The sequence below is a fragment of the Staurois parvus genome, unplaced genomic scaffold (assembly GCF_062004578.1).
Source record: "Staurois parvus isolate SC_StPar_1 unplaced genomic scaffold, SC_StPar_1.0 ptg001452l, whole genome shotgun sequence".
Taxonomy (NCBI): Eukaryota; Metazoa; Chordata; class Amphibia; order Anura; family Ranidae; genus Staurois; species Staurois parvus.
In genome coordinates, this window is record NW_028319248.1 from 285,529 (window position 1) to 305,138 (window position 19,610).

The following is a 19,610-nucleotide window of genomic DNA, read 5'->3' on the forward strand; positions in this document are numbered from 1 at the left end:
CGGACATTGATTCATTCACTTATTTTGCACTGTTTGGCACTTTATTCTTTTGGAGGTGCAGAGGTAAAGAGGCAGCCAAGGGGTTAATCCGTATGAAGTCGGTGCTGCTCTGACCAAGTCAGAATTGCACCGATATGACCATATTAATTGCAGACACAGGGGTGTTGACACCCATGTGGTCCGATTCTGCACATCGCACCGCGTTTTGCGGCCCGCTTTCAGAGGTGTCGTTAACTTAACATACGCACCCACAGTGGTTCGTATGAACGGGGTGCGATTATGATGCGGTGCGGAAATCGCACTGAAACCAGTGCGAATTCCACACCTCATCAGCTAAGTGTAGATTCTCACCTATGCGTTTTGCAGAAACGCACAGCAGTCCATTTAACATGATTTCCTATGGGACAGGTTCGCGTTTTCTCCCGGTGCATTTTTGGAAAGGGTCAGGGGCTTTTTTTTTTTTAACGCAAAACGTTGCGTTTTTGCTTCTATAGACATCAATGGAAATGCTGCAGAAAACCATGTAGTACGTTTTTGATGCGTTTTGCATTTTAATCTGCCCACCAACAAGTTGGGGAAAAAAACGCAAAACGCACTGCAGGAACAAATCAAACGCAGACTGCATAGGTGTGAACCTAGCCTTACAGTGCTCTGGCAGGGATGTCTATGCAAGTCGCACCTGAAGTAGCGCATGCACTGCTTTAGAAATCGGTGCGGCTCCGACCAAGTCGGAATCACACGGATATGACCGCTTTAATTGCGGACAACAGGGTGCGACTTGCCGTGCGATTTGAAACTCGCGTGGCTAGGCAAGTCGCAGCAGGTGTGACTGAGCTCTTCAACCTGGAAGCTGATTGGCTACCATGCACAGCTGCAACAGATTTTGCATTCTCCAGCTTTAGTAAATCTCCCACTTGTGCAGTTATGTATCTGTTTAACCCCCCTGGCGGTATTCCCGAGTGTAACTCGGAGTAAAGTTTCAGCACCACAAGCGGTAACCCCACCGATCTACACTCGGGAATACTCTGCAGCGTTGCTCCGGGATCTCTTCTGCACTTACCATGTCCTTCGCTCCCGCGATGTCCCCCCTGCAGTGTCCCCAGCAATGTCCTCCGGTGGATGCCGGCATCTGTCTTACGGGTTCCGTTCCCTGCGAGCGTCGGGACGTACGGGGGACGGAACTGGCGGGAAATTTGAAAATGACAAAAAGTGACATCCACTAAATACACTAAAATCACATAGTATAACATTCCTGTATCAAACCATTTCACATACATTGTGTCCCGAGTGCTTTGTCCGGCGCCCTGCCTGCATTTTTACTGTTCTTTCTGCCTGGAAACTGAGAAACGTCCATGGCGTCCAAAAAGCGTCCCTTTATGTCAAAAGCGGTTTTAGACCGGCTAGAGAACAGCGATAGTAAATCAGAACCACTTGCAGAATTGAGTGATAATGATTCGTGGGGGAAATTCCTCATCAGACACTGAAAACGATTCTGCGACTTTGCTCAGCGATGTGCGAACTTGGCGCTATATTTCACATTTCAGTGTTTTTGGTTTGATTATATTATTAAAATTTATTATTTTATTATTTATTTTTTATGATTATTAAATTATAATTTATGATTTCGCGTTTCAAATTTTAACATACCCGGGATGTTTACTAGACTCTTGTTCGGACAGATTTCAGTGAGTTATTCCTAAAAATTACAGCCTACAATAAAAAAACGACATATTTCCATGCAAAAAAATGTACCGCTTTGAGCACAGAAATATGGACATAATCAGACCGCTAGGGAGGTTACCAATATTAGTGATGTTTGCTAATGTGTGTGTGGCCCAAATGTAAGGATCCACATCACCGCCATGAGTGTTCTCTCCCAGGCTTCTATATGTGCGCTTTGTTTGCTTGTCTGCTCACTTGCTGCTCAGGTTGATTATAATGTATTTGTAAAATGTTGGGGCACAACCCTGTATTCCTAGTCATCACGGATACGATCGTTTTTCCAATCCCATTGCTCGCTCATACACTGTTTAAATTCTGAAGTCAGATTTTTTTTTTTTTTTTTTTTTTCCCCTTAAGGATGCTGAAGGAGGACCCAGTCTTGTTCCAACTCTACAAAGACCTCGTTGTCAGTCAGGTGATCAGCGCCGAGGAGTTTTGGACCAATCGTCTTAATCTAAACTCCCTGGATAGCACCGTGTCGAACAGCAAGCAGGAAGTGGGGATTTCTGCAGCTTTCTTGGTGAGTGTCTTCAGGTACTAGAAGGGTTCATCAAGCAGACATTTGAAGAATAGAAGCACGAGACTTGGAGACTCTCACTAAGCTGAGACCACCTCTGTGAGACCCTGAGGGCAGCAGATATTATCCGACTTGTCCTACTAGTTTCAAGGCAGTGACTTGGTGAAGAGGTGGAGGCTCACTGTCCCAGAACTAGTATTTGACACATGAGTGGACTGAAGCGTCTACCCAATTTATCTAAGTATTCGGATGTTTGCTTCATGACTCTCTAAGGCAGGCCATGCATTATGCAATTTTCTTTCCTTCAATCATGGGTGGAAAGAAAGAAAATTGCTTGATTCCTCCATCAGCCCAGTCCATGTTGATGGGGGAATCCCTCCCGCAGTGCTGTTGTGTTCTGCCTGCAGGGAGTTCGGGAAGCCTTCCCCACTGACAGAATACAATAATCCCTGCCGCAAGCTATAGCGCACAGGTAAAACTCGACAGGCTGATTGTACAGAAGTCGAACAATAGATCGACTTCTGTACAACCAGCCTGCCCATAGATGGAGCGAAATTCAAAATATTGTTTTATGGTGCCAAGACTGGTTCAACCCCTTGACGCCGACGTAACACAAATATGCGGCCTCACAGAACTGGACTTTTTTCTGTGTGCCGCATATTTGCGTACCTGTCTTTGTGCTGGGAGCACTCCAGCACGAAGACCGCTGTGTCACTGGGAGCACCAGGTCCCGTTCTAACGATCGGGACTCCCGATTCCGGGTTACATGATCGCTGTGATAGCCTCTGATTGGCTATAACAGTGATCAGTCACTGTACAGCCCGCCCCCTTGTTTTTTTTTTCCTCTCTATGAATTTAGGAGAGAGATAAATTGTATCTCTCTTAACTCCTGGCACAGAGGGGGAAAAAAATGTTTTGTTAAAAATAAATGAAAAAATACCTAGATTAAGGTTTGCTCTAGTTCAGTGCCAGGGTAAGTGTTGGGTCAAAGGTCAAAAGGTCAGGATTAAAAAAAAAAATTGGTGTCAGTGTGTTTTAGATAAAAAAAGACAAAAAACAAAATACGCATTATTTTTTCTGGGCTGTACTACGGGTACAAATAACATATGCATATATGGTATCATTGTGAAAAAAGTTTATTTTAAACTGACATAATTCACAATGAAATAAATTTTCAGCTCTGCTTCACATTGATGCGGTGCGGAATTTGCAACGCTTTCCGTGCGAATTCCGCACCGTGTCAGAATCGCACTCCATTCATGCGAACCGCTGCGAGTGTGTATGTTAACCCCTTGACGCCGACGTCACACAAATATGCGGCCTCACAGAACTGGGCTTTTTTCTGTGGGGCCGCATATTTGCGTACCTGTCTTGAGCGGGGTGCTCCCAGCACAGAGACCGTGGTGTCTCTGAGAGCCCAGGGTCCCGTTCTAACTCCCAATTCCGGGTCACATGATCGCTGTGATAGCCTCTAATTGGCTATCACAGTGATCAGTCATTGTACAGCCCGGCCCCATTGCTTTTTTCTCTCTTTATGAATGGAGGTTAGAGATACATTGTGTCTCTCTAACTCCTGGCATAGAGAGAGAAAAAAATGTTTGTTAAAAAAAGAAGATAAATATTAAAAAATAAAATAAAAAATAAAGAAAAATACCTAGCTCAAGGTTTGATCTAGGTCAGTGCCAGGGTTAGTGTTTGGGTCAGGGTCAAAGGTCAGGATTTAAAAAAAAAATTGGTGTCAGTTAGTGTTAATGTCAGTGTGTTTTAGGTAAAAAGAAAAACAAAAAAGACAAAAAATGTGCACTATTGTTTCTGGGCTGTACTACGGGTACAAACAAATAACATCCACATATATGGTATCGCTGTGATCAAGAGCTGGAGAATTTATTTTGGGTTGTTCTTTGGTGGTAGGTTATGGTAGTAACAAGAAACACACAGCTAAATAAAAAAAATTTTTTTTTTTTACTATTTTGGGCCAGTTTTCCTTTGAAGAAAAAAAAAATCAGGAGATATCCATTACCATTTACCACCAAATGAAAGCCCAATTTGTCCTGGAAAAAAACGCGGTATAATCCACCTGGATGTTCAAAGTAGTTTTGGTGATATGTACGGTTTTACTAACATATGTCAAGGTTGCAAAATTGTGCTTAGGCATTTAGATTTGTTTTACCCTCAGGCGTGAAGGGGTTGAAGTGAAAGGAAAGAAAGGGGGGATTGGAAATGTGTATCTTTTTCAGTGGTCCCAGTAGTAGGTCCACAAAGGTCCAGTCTCATGTATTCACTCACACTATGGATGGCTGCAGCTCCTCTGGTCAGAGTATAGGATAAATCCCCTGTACCTGTACACTGCAAAAGATAGGGGGCGCCACATTCGTAGTGTAGACAACACATGACAAAAGTTATAATTTAAACTAAAAAAAATCCCAGCGCCAATCAAAGAAAGTATACAATTATGCAGCTGTGCACCAGTGAAAACCACCAATAATAAATAACACAGAAAACAGCGCAAAAATTAAATACATAAAAATAATCACAAATAAATAAATGTCCGTGCAAAAATATATATATAATATTTCAAACATAAGTCCTTATTTTCCCAAAAGGATTTTCAAAACAATGTTTCAAAATGTGCTTCCACCTAAATCACCACGGTCAATATTATTCTTCACGTGGTGATTTAGGTGGAAGCACATTTTGAAACATTGTTTTGAAAATCCTTTTGGGAAAATAAGGACTTATGTTTGAAATATTATATATATATTTTTGCACGGACATTTATTTATTTGTGATTATTTTTATGTATTTAATTTTTGCGCTGTTTTTTGTGTTATTTATAAAAGTTATAATTTGTTCATATGTTTAAAATAGGTAAAAAGGCACATCAGGTAGTCCTGCAGGGTCCTCCAGGGAAGCGGCCAGGGGTTTGCAGAGTAGTGCCTGGAAGCAGCTGTGGAACCTATGCAGATTTTGTTGTGGAAGCGTTGCTGGGTGATGCAGATTTGTTGCAGGAAGCAGTCGGGAGTAGACACGCCAATTAGAACCAGAGTGGAATGCACCAGCAAGCCAGGACTGGAAGCTTGATGAGGTCAGAAAGTTTCAGCAGGATGACTTCAACGGGGGAGAGGCGTGGCAATGCGTTTTGGGGCCTTGGAACGCCCTTTTCTCAAACTGAGCTCTGCAGATGCCTACAGGAATTCTTGATGTGCCTTTTTACCCTTTTTAAACATATTCTAAACTTTTGTCATGTGTGGTTAATAATAGTCTACACTTATAAAGTGAAAAAAAAAGTGCAGCGCTAACAAGAGAATGTGAAATAAAATGTAGGTGAAATATAAATAATTTATAATATAAAAATAGTAAAAGTTCATAAAGCTCCTCGTAATTTCAGATAACTCAGTACACCACTTCTTCAAGGTATAGGTGAGAGGCAAAATACAGATGAAGTGCGCACTCACCGGATGCGCAAAAAAATTGCGCAATGCGTAGGAAAATGGAGGTCTGCCAATGGGTCCCTCTCAGGATTGAAATGGAATTGACCCGGAAGAAATGGATGTCATCGGGGATATTCAACAGGAGGTCCCCTTTAGGGACTCGGGTGCAGCCTCTTTAATGTGGTAAGGTGGTGCTCCTTGCAGGTTGGAGGAGCCTGCGAGCCCTGACGTCAAGCCGCCGGATCACAGGGGTCCGGCGGGCCATTACTTTTATCCAGCTGCTCTATGCTGAGCGCTTAATCCCCCAGAGCTCCCCTTGGTGACCACCTTACCACATTGAAGAGGTTGCACCCGAGTCCTTAACCACTTCCCGACCGGCCGTTGCATATAAACGGCCGGACGGTGGCACTGCAGGGTCGGGTGGCCGTTTATAAACGGCCTCCCCGCACCCTGCTTGTGCGCGCTCCCTGGGAGCGCGCAGCACCGCAATCCGGTGCCTGCTGTGTCCTCCGGACACAGTGAAACACCGATCGTCGGACGGGATCTCTGTACATGCAAAGTAGTAAGCAAGATATCACTTGTGACATCATTGCTTACTACGTGTGAAATCTGTGAATGATCACAGAGGTCACATGGTACAGGGCTATTCACAACAGCCTTGTACCATGTGACAAGCTGTGACCAATCACAGCTCACTCAGTACTTCTCAATGACTGCAAGAATGCAGACAGAGAGAAAGAATGATTGCTTTTACATCCTATATGGGTGTAAAAGCAATCAGTGTAAAAAAAAAAAAAAATCTTCCATCACCCCCCACAAGTAGTACAGTGTCACCATGGACACTGTACTGCTAGGGTGACAGTATGTAAAAAGAAAAAATAATGTAAAAAAAAAAAAAAATGTAAAAAAAAATGTTTAAAAATTATAATTTTTGGTTATAAACTAATTTGGATTTTTTTTTTTACTAAAAAGATAACGGAATAAATTTTGGCTAAGATTTATGATGAAATATTATTTATTTGCAAAATTTTATAAAAAAAACACTTTTTTTCAAAATTTTTGGACATTTCATTTACATAGCAAAAAAAAATACAAATCCCAGCGGTGAATTAATACCACCAAAATAAAGCTTTATCTGTCTCAAAAAAATGGTAAAAAATTCATATGGGTACAGTGTTGCATGACCGCGCAATTGTCATTCAAAGTGTGATAGCGCTAAAAGCTGAAAATTGCCCTGGATAGAAAGGGGGTGAAAGTGTCCGGTCCGGAATTGGTTAAAGGGGACCTCCTGTTGAATATCCCCGATGACATCCATTTCTTCCGGGTCGATTCCATTCCAATCCTGAGAGGGACCCATTGGCAGACCTCCATTTTCCTACGCATTGCGCAATTTTTTTTTGCGCTTCTGGTGAGTGCGCACTTCATCTGTATTTTGCCTCTCACCTATACCTTGAAGAAGTGGTGTACTGAGTTATCTGAAATTGCGAGGAGCTTTATAAACTTTTACTATTATATTATAAATGATTTATATTTCACCTACATTTTATTTCACATTTTAATGTTAGCGCTGCACTTTTTTTTCACTTTATATGTCTTTTAGATGGTTTCCTTTACGGTGCATAGCTGCTGATTTCTATTGAGCGCTTGCTGAGTTGTCTATTCTTCTAATAGTCTACACTTAGATGATGGCGCTCCCTGTTCTGTGAATCATTTGCACGGATCAAAATTTGTCTGGTTCCTGCTGAAGCGGCCAAATTTCGAACCATCTATGGCCGGCTTAAATCGCCTTAACAGCTAAGGCCATAATTTATGTTTGTTACTCACACGATCACATATGACACCCCCTTACTTTAAATCATGGGGTGCTTCTATGCAATGTTTACCTTTTTGGCATAGCTCCGCCCAGACAGTACTGTCCTGTCTTCCACCATGGCAGACTATGCCAGGGATCACACCACCTCCTCCTCACTCTGTAATTCACCAGCACTTGCTCCAGTCAGGTCCATACCTCTCTACAGGCCTGAGGCTGGGAGGTACATTGCAAGAGCCTATGCATTGGGCGCACCAAGCACTGATCACAGGTGCAATTAGGGGCGGACTGACCATTCAGAAACTCGAGCACTGCCCGAGGGCCCAGGGTCAGTAGGGGGTCCCATGAGATGCCCCTAGTACCTTTCAAAGGCTTTTTTTGGGTGTGGTTTGAGTGTGGATGAGGGCACGGGCCCCATGATCCCCCTATTGCCCGGGGGCCCCATGAGTTGTCAGTCCGCCCCTGGGTGCAATGCTCCACCGGCTTCATTGCGAAAAAGTAGTATATGCACATTGATCATGAGATCCCTGTTGCTGCATTTACTAGTTACACATGGTTACAGAGTTAAGGTGGAAATACACGATTAGAAAATCAACCGATCGGTCATCCGACGACCGAGAGGCGGTCGTTCGTTTGTTGGTCGAAATCGTGGCCGACATTAACCATACTACAAAAATCGTTTGTCGGGCAATATGTAGTGTTGACGTCTTCCGTACAAGTGGAAGTGATGCGGTGTGCATGTGACCTTGTAGCCACGCCCTTCCGGCCAGAACGATCGATATATACACTACAATGACCAGCAATGAGTATAATATTGTTTATCACATGACCTATATACATAAATACATAAAATATAATCTGCACAATTCCGGTTTCATGATCTCATTCGGCCGATCTACTTTAACATTTGGATTTCTCGTTCGTGTTTCCGAAGATTCCTCGGACATAAACATCCGGGTCATCTTCTGTTTCCGCTCATGCGTGATAGCGCTTGATAGATTTTTTTCGTATGACCGTCACACCGCCGCATAGAAAATCAGTCGTTCGTATGCGAAACGACAAACTTTTTCACTGTTGTTCAACCGGATTTTTTTGTTCACAATATCGTTATCGGTTAAAACATCCTGCTTGTCAACGAAGAGAAAATCGTTCGATCGGTGGTTCCGCAAACTTTTTCGGACGATTTTCTTATCGTGTGTACGGGGCATTAGTTTGGCTGAAAAAAGACAAAATTCCATCCAGTTCAACCGTTAAAAAAAAATGTTGATCCAGAGGAAGGCAAAAAAAACCCAGCGAAGTACGATCCAATTTGCTCTGTAGGGGAAAAATTCTTTCTTGATCCCCCGAGAGGCAATCGGATATTCCCTGGATCATAGTTACCTATAAATGTTATATCCAGTTCAACCATTAAAAAAAAAAAAGTTATAATCCTACACCCACAGTTGATCCAGAGGAAGGCAAAAAAACCAGCAAAGCACGATCCAATTTGCTCCTGTTGAGGAAAAAATTCCTTCCTGATCCCCCGAGAGGCAATCGGATATTCCCTGGATCAACGTTACCTATAAATGTTATATCCAGTTATATATTTTAGTTGTTGTAAATGGTGGGCTTGGCCTTTAACCATTAGCCGCCCGGCCAATGGCCGTTTGGCGGCTTCAAAACAGTCTCTGCATTCCGGGTGCACGCCATTTGGCGTGCTCCCACACATGCGCCGTTTGCGCTAATGCAGAGCGGCGCAGCAGTGCGATCTGTCACCGGCCGTGCACCTCGGACACGGCCGATGACAGATCCGAGTACCGGCTCCCATTGCTGGTACCATGTGACCTGCTGTGACCAATCACAGCAGGTCACATGACAGTTGTATACATGGATGGCTTCATTCATGATGCCATCCATTGTATACTAGTGCCTAGCTGTGAATGGCCACAGCTAATCACATGCACATGTCATGTGATTAGCTGTGACCAAATCACAGCTAAGCACAAAAAAAAAAAAAAAAAAAGAAAAGCTGAATGAATCGATGTCATTCAGGTAAATGCTTGCTTATAGCAAAGTAATTATTTGCTATAAGCAAATTGTGTAAAAAAAAAAAAAAATACTGATCACTTCCCCAAAGTAGTACAATGTTACTATGGTAACATTGTACTACTTTGGTCATAGTAAAATATGAAAAAAAAATCTTAAAAAAAATAAAAAAAATGTAATAAAAAATTAAATATAATAAAAAAATTAAAAAAAATTAAAAAAAAAATATATTTTTTTTTTCATACTGTCACCAGTCAGTGTCCCTGTTCACCGCCATACCAGTTATATGATGACGCTGTACTGCACTGGTGACCGTATGTAAAAAAAAAATAGTGAAAATAGTTTTTTTAATTTTTTAATTTTCCGAAAAATTATGACAAAAAAATACAACTTCAAAAAACTCGCCATTCCTCTTATGAAGTACGTCGGACTGTCTACTCTGCAAAAAGGGGTCATTTGGGGGTATCTGTACTGTCCTGACATTTGGGGGATATCTGTACTGTCCTGACATTTGGGGGATATCTGTACTATTCTGACATTTGGGGATATCTGTACCGTCCTGACATTTGGGGGATATCTGTACTGTCCTGACATTTGGGGGATATCTGTACTGTCCTGACATTTGGGGGATATCTGTACCGTCCTGACATTTGGGGGATATCTGTACTATTCTGACATTCTTGGACCTCAAGAAATTAGATTGGCCGTCAGTACTTCAGGATTGATCAATATTCAGATCTATACCATAGTTTGTGAACTCTATAACTTTCCTACAAACTAAATAATACATCCTAATTTGGGTTATTTTCACCAAAGACATGTAGCAGAATACATCTCGGCCTAAATTTATGAAGAACAATTATTTATTTGTAAACTTTTATAACAGAAACAAAAAAAAACGTGTTTTTTTTTTCAAAAATTTTGGTCTTTTTTTTTGTTAATTTAGCAAAAAATAAAAACCCCAGCGGTGATTAAATACCACCAAAAGAAAGCTCTAGTTGTGTGAAGAAAATGATAAAATTTTAGTTTGGGTACAATATTGTATGACCGCGCAATTGTCATTCAAAGTGTGAGAGCGCTGAAACCTGAAAAATGGCCTGGGCAGGAAGGGGGAAAATTGCCCGGTATGGAAACGGTTAAAAGAACATTGCATGAAATGACGCCATTGTGACAGTACTGCCTGTATTGCTCCTTTTTAGCTTTGTAAAATAAGCCCCTATGGTTCTCTGGTCTCGCTCACAGTAATGTCGCTGGTTGCAGCTTGGCAGGAATATCTGCATCGATCCATCAGAATGTTTAAAGGTTTTGGTCATGTGATATTAGAAATCTCTCTCCTTCGTACTGTTTTGTGACCGTTGTGCAGAAGGTAGCAGTGCAGACATCTGTCAGTTGCCTGGAGGGATATGCATTTGTCTTCCCTCATATAGTTTTTTGTTTTTTTTTTACTTTTTAGGCGGATGTTCGTCCCCAGGCTGATGGATGCAATGGCCTGAGATATAACCTCACTACAGACATCATTGAGTCCATATTTCGCACCTATCCTGCAGGCAAGTGTTCATGTGCATGTTAAAGTATTCAAAAGTAAGTTTAAAGAGAACCTGTCAGTAGGATACACGTTACAAACTGCCCTGAGTGGTGGAAGATGCTAACATTTTCAAAGTGTACTTTTTTGCTTTGTCAGGCCCAAAATATTATCACATTTGGGAACTGTATAGTGTGTGTGTATATATCTGACAACTCATGGGGCCCCTGGGCAATAGGGGATCATGGGGCCCCTGGGCAATAGGGGATCATGGGGCCCCTGTGTCCTTGCCCAAACTCAAAAAAGCCTATGAAAAAGGTACCAGGGGCATCTCATGGGGCCCCCTACTGACCCCGGGCAGTGCCCAAGTTTCCAAACGGTCAGTCCCCACTAGTCTGTGTGTGTATGTATATATGTATGTGTGTGTGTGTGTGTGTGTGTGTGTGTGTGTATATATGTATGTGTGTGTGTATATATATATAATTTATAGCAGCACAGTGATTAGCACTTCTGCCTGGAAGTACTGGTGTCGTTGGTTCAAATCCCAACCACAGCACCACCTGCCTGAGTTTGCATGTTCTCCCTGTGCCTGCGTGGGTTTCCTCCCACACTCCAAAGACATGCTGGTAGGTGAATTTTCTCCTGTCTACATTGTCCCTAGTATGTGTATGTATGAATGTGAGTTAGGGACCTTAGATTGTACACCCCTTGAGGGTTAGGGACTGATGGGAATGTACAATATATATGTAAAGCACTGCGTAAATTGACGGCGCTATATATAAGTACTTGAAATAATATGTGTGTGTGTGTATATGTATGTGTGTATATATATATATATATATATATATATATATATATATATGGGCAGCACAGTGGCTAAATGGTTAGCACTTCCACCTGGCAGTACTCGGGTCGTTGGTTCGAATCCCAGCCATGGCACCTCCTGCCTGGAGTTTGCATGTTCTCCCTGTGCCTGCTTCAAGGATCTTGGGAAGGTACAGGCTCTCTTTCTGTTCCCTTTCACAAGAAACTGCTTTTTTTTTTCCTTTTTTTTTTTTTCCCCTTAAAACAAAAGTGAAAGCATATTATGTGCTTCTTATGGCGTCGGATGTTCTGAGATGAAGAATAACCCAGAAATCCCCTTTCTTCTTGCCCAATAAGGAATGCCGGGTACTTTCCTCATCTCGTCATTAAATATCGGACAGGTAAGTCATTGAGGATAAAAATAAAGTTCTCTGAAGTAGAACCAGAAGGTTCAGGTTACAACAGGCATGTAGGCGTCATCTGTAGGTGGGGGCAGCACAGTGGCTAAATGGTTAGCACTTCCACCTGGCAGTACTCGGGTCGTTGGTTCGAATCCCAACCACAGCACCACCTGCCTGGAGTTTGCATGTTCTCCCTGTGCCTGCGTTGGTTTCCTCCGGGTCCTCCGGTTTCCTCCCACACTCCAGCCATGCTGGTAGGTGAATTGGCTCCTGTCTAAATTGTCCCTAGTATGTGTATGTGTGGATGTGAGTTAGGGACCTTAGATTGTACACCCCTTGAGGGTTAGGGACCTTAGATTGTACACCCCTTGAGGGTTAGGGACCTTAGATTGTACACCCCTTGAGGGTTAGGGACCTTAGATTGTACGCCTCTTGAGGGTTAGGGACCTTAGATTGTACACCCCTTGAGGGTTAGGAACCTTAGATTGTACGCCTCTTGAGGGTTAGGGACTGATGTGAATGTACAATATATATGTAAAGCGCTGCGTAAATTGACGGTGCTATATAAGTACCTGAAATAAATTCTATATATATATATACACTCTCACTCATTCTATAAGTGAACTGCACTCTCCTCATACCACAATGCAGTGCTAGTACCCTGAGGAGAGGACAGTGTGACAGATTTGTGGTAAATGATTCTGTCACTAAGGCTACATTTACATCGGAGATTAATTCCATTGTGTGCAGCTGCTATCCCCGTTCACTGCAATGACAGGTTGGCAACGGCCACAGCTATAGGCAACTCTTACCTGTGATGAACGCTGCTGGACACACACAGAGTGCATCCGGCAAGATCACTGCAGGTACTCACTGGCTGTACAGAAAGCCCCGGGAAGCTGTGGCCCCCAGCGACCAGTCATTGTGGTGAACAGGGCACCTCTCTGCTATCATCCCCAGCTGTAAACAAAAGATCTCTGCCACTACAGCTTGCACCGGCATTAATCGGTGGTGTGATTGAAACATGAAAGTGTGCAAAGGATGCATTCATCTCTCCCCTCCCTGCTGCCCTTCAAAAATCGAATCCCTTGCTGAAGATGTTGCAGAATCTGACACTTCCAGGAATGTCAGGCTTCTAGATCCCCCTCTGTGCTCATTGGTGCAATCTACTGGCAGCCTTTATGTCACTATTGTGTCCTGCAGTAATGTAGGGGCTCATAGAGAATCGGTACTGCTAGGTGTCCACTACCCCCTTAAGGACTATTGGCTCCAGTCTGGGACAGGGGTGCTGGATCCCTGTAACTGGTTATGCTACTTTTTGGAAGGGCAGAATTTCTGGGCAGGTGCTGCTACCTTGAATTCCAGCTATTTAAGTGCGGAGGGTTCCCGGGCGATTCTTCAGATTCCGAAATACTTCCCAATTCAAGTTATTTTGATGAAATCCAAATATTTTTATTTGCTGCTTTTATCCTGCTGAGTTATTGTATATTAAAGAGTTACTAAAGTCTTGTTTTTTTTTCTTAAAAATAACAAAAATGTTATAGTTACTTGCTCTATGCAGTGGTTTTACACAGAGCTACCCGGATCCTCCTGTTATCGGGTCCCCCGCCGGCACTCCTGGTCCCTCCCTCCTGTTGGGTACCCCCATAGCAAACAAACAGATTGCTATGGGGGCACCCGAGCAGGTGCCTTCTCGAGCCGCTGTTCTGCATATCCATTCACACACAGCTGCAGTGACATAAGACATCCTCCCATTCTAACATGCTCAGCTCCCGGAGCGCGCAGCACGGCGATCGGCGGTGCGCTGTGTCCCTCGGACACAGCGGATCACCAATCCACGGAAAGCGCCGAAGATGTCGGCTCGATCATGTGATCAGCTGTGTCCAATCACAGCTGATCGCATGTAAACAGGGAAATGCCGGTTATCTGCATTTCTCTCCTCTCGAGCTGTCACACTGACAGAGGAGAGGAGAGCCGGTAATCGGCATTCCTCAGAGGGGACATGTACACTGATCATCAGAGCACTGATGATCAGTGTGCCCTGATGATCAGTGTAGCCCCAGCAGTGCCAGCTGTCAGTGCTCATCAGTGCCACGTATCAGTGCCACATATCAGTGCCTACCAGTGCACATCAATGCCACATACCAGTTCCCATCTGTGCTGTCTTTCAGTGTCACCCATCAGTGCCAGTCAGTGCTGCCTATTGGTGCCAGTCAGTGCCGCCTATCCGTGCCATATATCAGTGCCCATCAGTGATGCCGGTTAATGCCCATCAGTGTCAACTACCAGTGCCACCCATCAGTGTCCATCAGTGCAGCCTATCAGTGCCCATCACTGCAGCCTCATTAGCGCACATCAGTGAAGGAGAAAAATCACTTATTTACAAAATTTTATAACAAAGACTAAGAAACGTTTTTTTTTTTTCAAAATTTTCAGTGGTTTTTGGTTTAAGAAAAAATAAAATTAACCCAGAGCTGATTAAATACCACCAAAATAAAGCTCTATCTGTCACAAAAAAATGATAATTTCATATGGGTACAGTGTTGCATGACCGCGCAATTGTCATTCAAAGTGCAACAGTGCTGAAAGCTATAAATTGGCCTGGGCAGGAAGGGGGTAGAAGTGCCCGGTAGGCGAGGGGTTAAAGATGGAATTGTTGGGATGAGAAAAGTTGAATAATAAATGTGTAACCATTAATCTTTCCAGTGAAGCTAAAGTACGATGAGAATGTTCCTCACAATATGACGGAGAAAGAGTTCTGGACCCGATTCTTCCAGTCGCATTATTTTCACCGAGATCGTCTCAACACGGGATCCAAAGACTTGTTTGCCGAGTGCGCCAAGATAGACGAGAAAGGTAAGAGACGTATTAGAGGTCTTACACACTTCTGGCAGAATGAAAAGCTTGCTGTGTTCTAGATGCTTACAATATTAGGCACGTTAAGACTTAGGCCGATTTGCGAACGAAAAATCGATTGGAAAAATCGACATGGGTCGATTTTTCCAATCGATTTTTCGTTCGCAAATCGGACCTAAGAATAATCGGCCGATTTTTGCTCTGTTAGTGGGGCAATGGCACCGGCCGATTTTCGTGGTTCCTCCCCATTTCGTTTATCGGGCATGCTGGAGAATTCGTGAAAAACGACTGATTTTCAAAATCTTTGATGGCACCATAGAATTACAGAACGAACGATGTTTTCGATTTTCGATCGAAAAATTGTTCGGAATTTGACCCGCGTATGGCCTGCTTTTGCCACTTACTGATCACATCACTCTCAATTTACTGCTGTGGTTTTGATGTCAAACATATAGAACTTTGAATCCTTGATCGTAAATTTGACTCTACACCCCCATTAGACCGTCACAACGAATTATGTCTGAACCAAGAAAAACAAATGTCCGTGATGTAGTTAAAGCTCATCTCTGTGGTCCATGATTTCAGTACCAGTGGATGTATTCGTTGCTGCCTGCCTGTAGTCACTTTTCTCTGGACAGTTTGGCCTGTTAACCACTTCCCGTCCGCCCGTTGTATATGCAGTATGGATCCTGACTATGTGACCACTGTGACAGCCAATCAATGATTGGGAAGTTCATCACACCTCCTGGATTTAGGCCCAGTTAAAAGGCCGCCTGGAAGGGCAGGAAGGGATTAACCACCTCCCGTCCATCCATTGTATATAAACGGCCGGACGGTGGCAGTGCAGGGTAGGGTGGCCGTTTATAAACAGCCTCCCTGCACCCTGCTTGTGCGCGCTCCCTGGGAGTGCGCAGCACCGCGATCCGGTGCCCGCTGTGTCCTCCAAACACAGTGGAACACCGATCGTCGAACGTGACCTCTGTGTGAGGTCCCGATCATGTGATCACCGATTGGCCAATCAGTGATCACATGCAGAGTAGTAAGCAAGATGTCACTTGTAACATCATTGCTTACTACGTGTGAAATCTGTGAATGATCAAAAAGGTCACATGGTGCAGGGCTATTCACAACAGCCTTGTGTACCATGTGACACGCTGTGACCAATCACAGCTCACACAGTATTTCTCAATGGCTGCAGGAACGCAGCCAGAGAGGAGAAATGATTACTTTTATAGCCTATATGGGTGTAAAAGCAATCGGTGTAAAAAAAATATATATATATTCCTCACCCCCCACAAGTAATACAGTGTCACCATGGTGACACTGTACTGCTAGGGTGACAGTATGTAAAAAAAAAAAATATAAAAAAATTGTAAAAAAAAATGTTTAAGAATTATAATATTTGGCTATAAACTAATTTGGGTTATTTTTTTTTTTTTTTTTTGCTAAAAAGATAACGGTATGCATTTTGGCCAAGATTTATGATGAAATACTATTTATTTTATAAGAAAAACATTTTTTTTCAAAATTTTTGGACTTTTTCATTTACATAGCAAAAAAAAATAAAAATCCCAGTGGTGAATAAATACCACCAAAATAAATTCTTTACCTGTCTCAAAAAAATGCTAAAAAATTCATATGGGTACAGTGTTGCATGACCGCGCAATTGTCATTCAAAGTGTGATAGCGCTGAAAGCTGAAAATTGGCCTGGACAGGAAGGGTGTGAAAGTGTCCGGACTGGAAGTGGTTAAAGGAAGTTGAAAATCAACAGACCTACTGGCCAGATCACCAGATAATAAATTACATTACGGGGGGTCTCAGAAAAATAAAGACCGCTCTGTAAATGCTACTGACAGACTATATTATATACGTCATTTTTGATTTTGGCCATAGTGTCACTTTAGTGCCCGTTCATATATATGCGGCTTGCACCGCATCCAATCCACATGACATGCGAAAAAACATTGCTTCCTATGGTGCCTGTTCACACATGTCCGGTGCGCTGGTGGTGCGAATTCAGTGCGGTTTTAAAAAGAGTCATGTCCGCTTTCTGAGCAGTGCGGTCCGGTTCAGGTGCAAATTACAGGCTATTGGTTTCTATGGAAACCGTTTTTTAACCGCATACGTGTGAACAAGATAAGATCCTGAGCGAAACCTGAACCTGACGTAAACCTGGGAAGGACTACTGTGTCAATTAGCTGTGAAACGAGCTTCAATCCGCACCGCACATGTGTGAATCCGCTCTTAAGGATTCCATTGATCCGCATTCATGTTCGCGGTCAGCGATTGTTTTTAGAAGGCGTTCGGTGAGGGCAGCCTCTCTAGATCTCTCAGCACAGGCCTATTCTGAACACCATTCTGCATTCCTTTCTGCTTAATCAACTTTTGAATTTGTTTCCAGGTTTAAAATCTTTGGTTTCTCAAGGGGTGAAGAATCCAATGTTAGATTTGACATCCCTGGATGACAAAAGTCTGGATGAGGTGAGATATTTTAAAAAGATATTTTTTTTTATTTTTGTCTGCCCCATCTTTATACTGATCATATATTATGTGACCAAAAGCATGTGGAGTTTGTGTGATTCCAGGGAAGGGTCCTGCAGGCCATAGATGGGTCGAAAATTGCCTGAAAAAAAAAATTGGCCATTTTCGCACCATTAGTGGGTTAATTGGTCGGCCGTTTTTCGATGTTTTGGCACATTTTTTTTATCGGTGAAGTTGGAAAATTCGCGACCGATTTTGACGGCAATGATGGACAAATCGGCCAATCGTTTTACCAATAAAAAATCTGCACATGAGCCGTGACCTGCAAGAAGAAGAAAAAAAAGAATTCTAGTCCACTATTATATTTTACATGAAAAAATCTTGCGGTTGCAACAATGTATCTATTTGTATCCAAATAAAAACATCTGTATCCGAAATGGATACAAATAGATACATTGTTGCAACCGCAAGACTTTTTCATGTAAAATATAATAGCGGAGCTCTCTGCAAGGGACAGAGGTAATTATGGGGTTAAATGCCGTCCGTATAAATGGAGAATTAGGCATATGAAAGCTAGAGATTATACATTTTATTCACATGTTCATGAGACTTACTCCAGATTGGATTACGTATTGGTAGAACATCAATTTATAGATTCCGTGGTAGAGGTTATGATTGGAGGGAGTTCTATTTCAGACCACTCTCCGGTTGCAATGAAGTTAAGATGGGGTACTGAAGATAGAGGTGGTTTTGTGTGGCAGATGAATGAAGCACTTCTTTTGGATGAGGAGATCGACCAAAAAATTAAAATAGAAATTGAAAGATATTTCGAAGAGAATGACACTGAGGAAGTGTCGGTCGCAACATTGTGGGAAGCCCATAAATCCTACATCAGAGGATTACTTATTGCAATAGGGGCAAAAAAGAAAAGAGGACAGAAAAGATCAACAGACTTTTAAATGAAATAGCTGATTTGGAACAGGCTCATAAAAGGAATATCTTGAAAGAACTAAGGCAGAAGATAACAAAAAAGAAAGATGAATTAGAGAGAACAATGGAGGAGGAAAAAAGAAGAGTCTTTAATAAATTGACAAGCGAGAGGTATAGATGGGGAGATAGGCCGGGAAAACACCTAATGAGGGTGTTGAGGGAAAAGAAAAATAGGAATTATATAGAAAAAATAAGAAACTCCAAGGGTGAAATGGTCCACTCAACTAAAAAAAATCGCTAGAGTATTTAAAGATTATTATAGTGAACTATACAACATTATACCCCAGGACACCCCCAATAACATTGATATAGTAAATAAAGAAAAAAGAAGTATATTTCTAAAAAATGCAGGTCTAACAAAATTAAGTAAAATTCAACTGAATTCTTTGGATTCAGAAATTACGTCAGAAGAAATAGAAATAGCCTTGAAGGATACAGTGGTGGGGAAAAGTCCGGGCCCAGATGGGTTTACCGTGAAATATTATAAAAAATATAAAGAGTTATTAATACCTAGATTGAAGACATATATGAACGCCCTCGGAGATAAGTTGGAAATTAGGGGAGAGTCCTTACAGGCCAATATAGTTTTAATTCACAAAGAAGATAAAGACCCTTCTCAGTGTGCAAGTTATAGACCTATTGCGCTGTTGAATGTTGATACTAAATTGTTTGCAAAAGTTCTGGCAAACAGGCTTAAGGTCTTGTTGCCAGAATGGATACATGGGGATCAGGTGGGATTTGTCCCGGGAAGGGAGGGTAGAGACAACGGATTAAGATCACTGTTGCTTATACAAGAGGGAAAAAAAGGGAAGACCCCAGTAATTTTATTGTCAATTGATGCAGAGAAAGCATTCGATAGAGTGAACTGGAGTTTTATGATGGATACCTTGGTGGAGATAGGGTTGGGGGATAGAATTAGGAAGTGGATTGGTAACTTATATAAAGGCCCCACAGCCACTGTCTTGGTAAATGGAGGAAGATCGGAGCTCTTTAGGATGTCAAATGGAACTAGACAGGGATGCCCCCTATCCCCATTATTGTTTGTTTTGT

General features: G+C 42.4%; 1 protein-coding gene across 4 annotated transcripts in view; it reads left to right on the plus strand.

Annotated features, from left to right (window-relative positions):
- GTF2H1 (general transcription factor IIH subunit 1) overlaps nt 1-19,610 on the plus strand; it is a 56,059-nt gene that overhangs the window by 10,232 nt on the left and 26,217 nt on the right. For all 4 annotated transcript variants that reach the window (XR_016308354.1, XR_016308355.1, XM_089662286.1 and 1 more), the window contains exons 4-7: nt 2,080-2,242; nt 10,959-11,052; nt 14,939-15,088; nt 17,491-17,570. Coding sequence is in view for 2 of the 4 variants with exons in the window: in XM_089662286.1 (XP_089518412.1) it covers nt 2,080-2,242; nt 10,959-11,052; nt 14,939-15,088; nt 17,491-17,570 (487 nt within the window). In the remaining 2 variants the exon portion in view is untranslated. The remainder of the gene's footprint in view (nt 1-2,079; nt 2,243-10,958; nt 11,053-14,938; nt 15,089-17,490; nt 17,571-19,610) is intronic.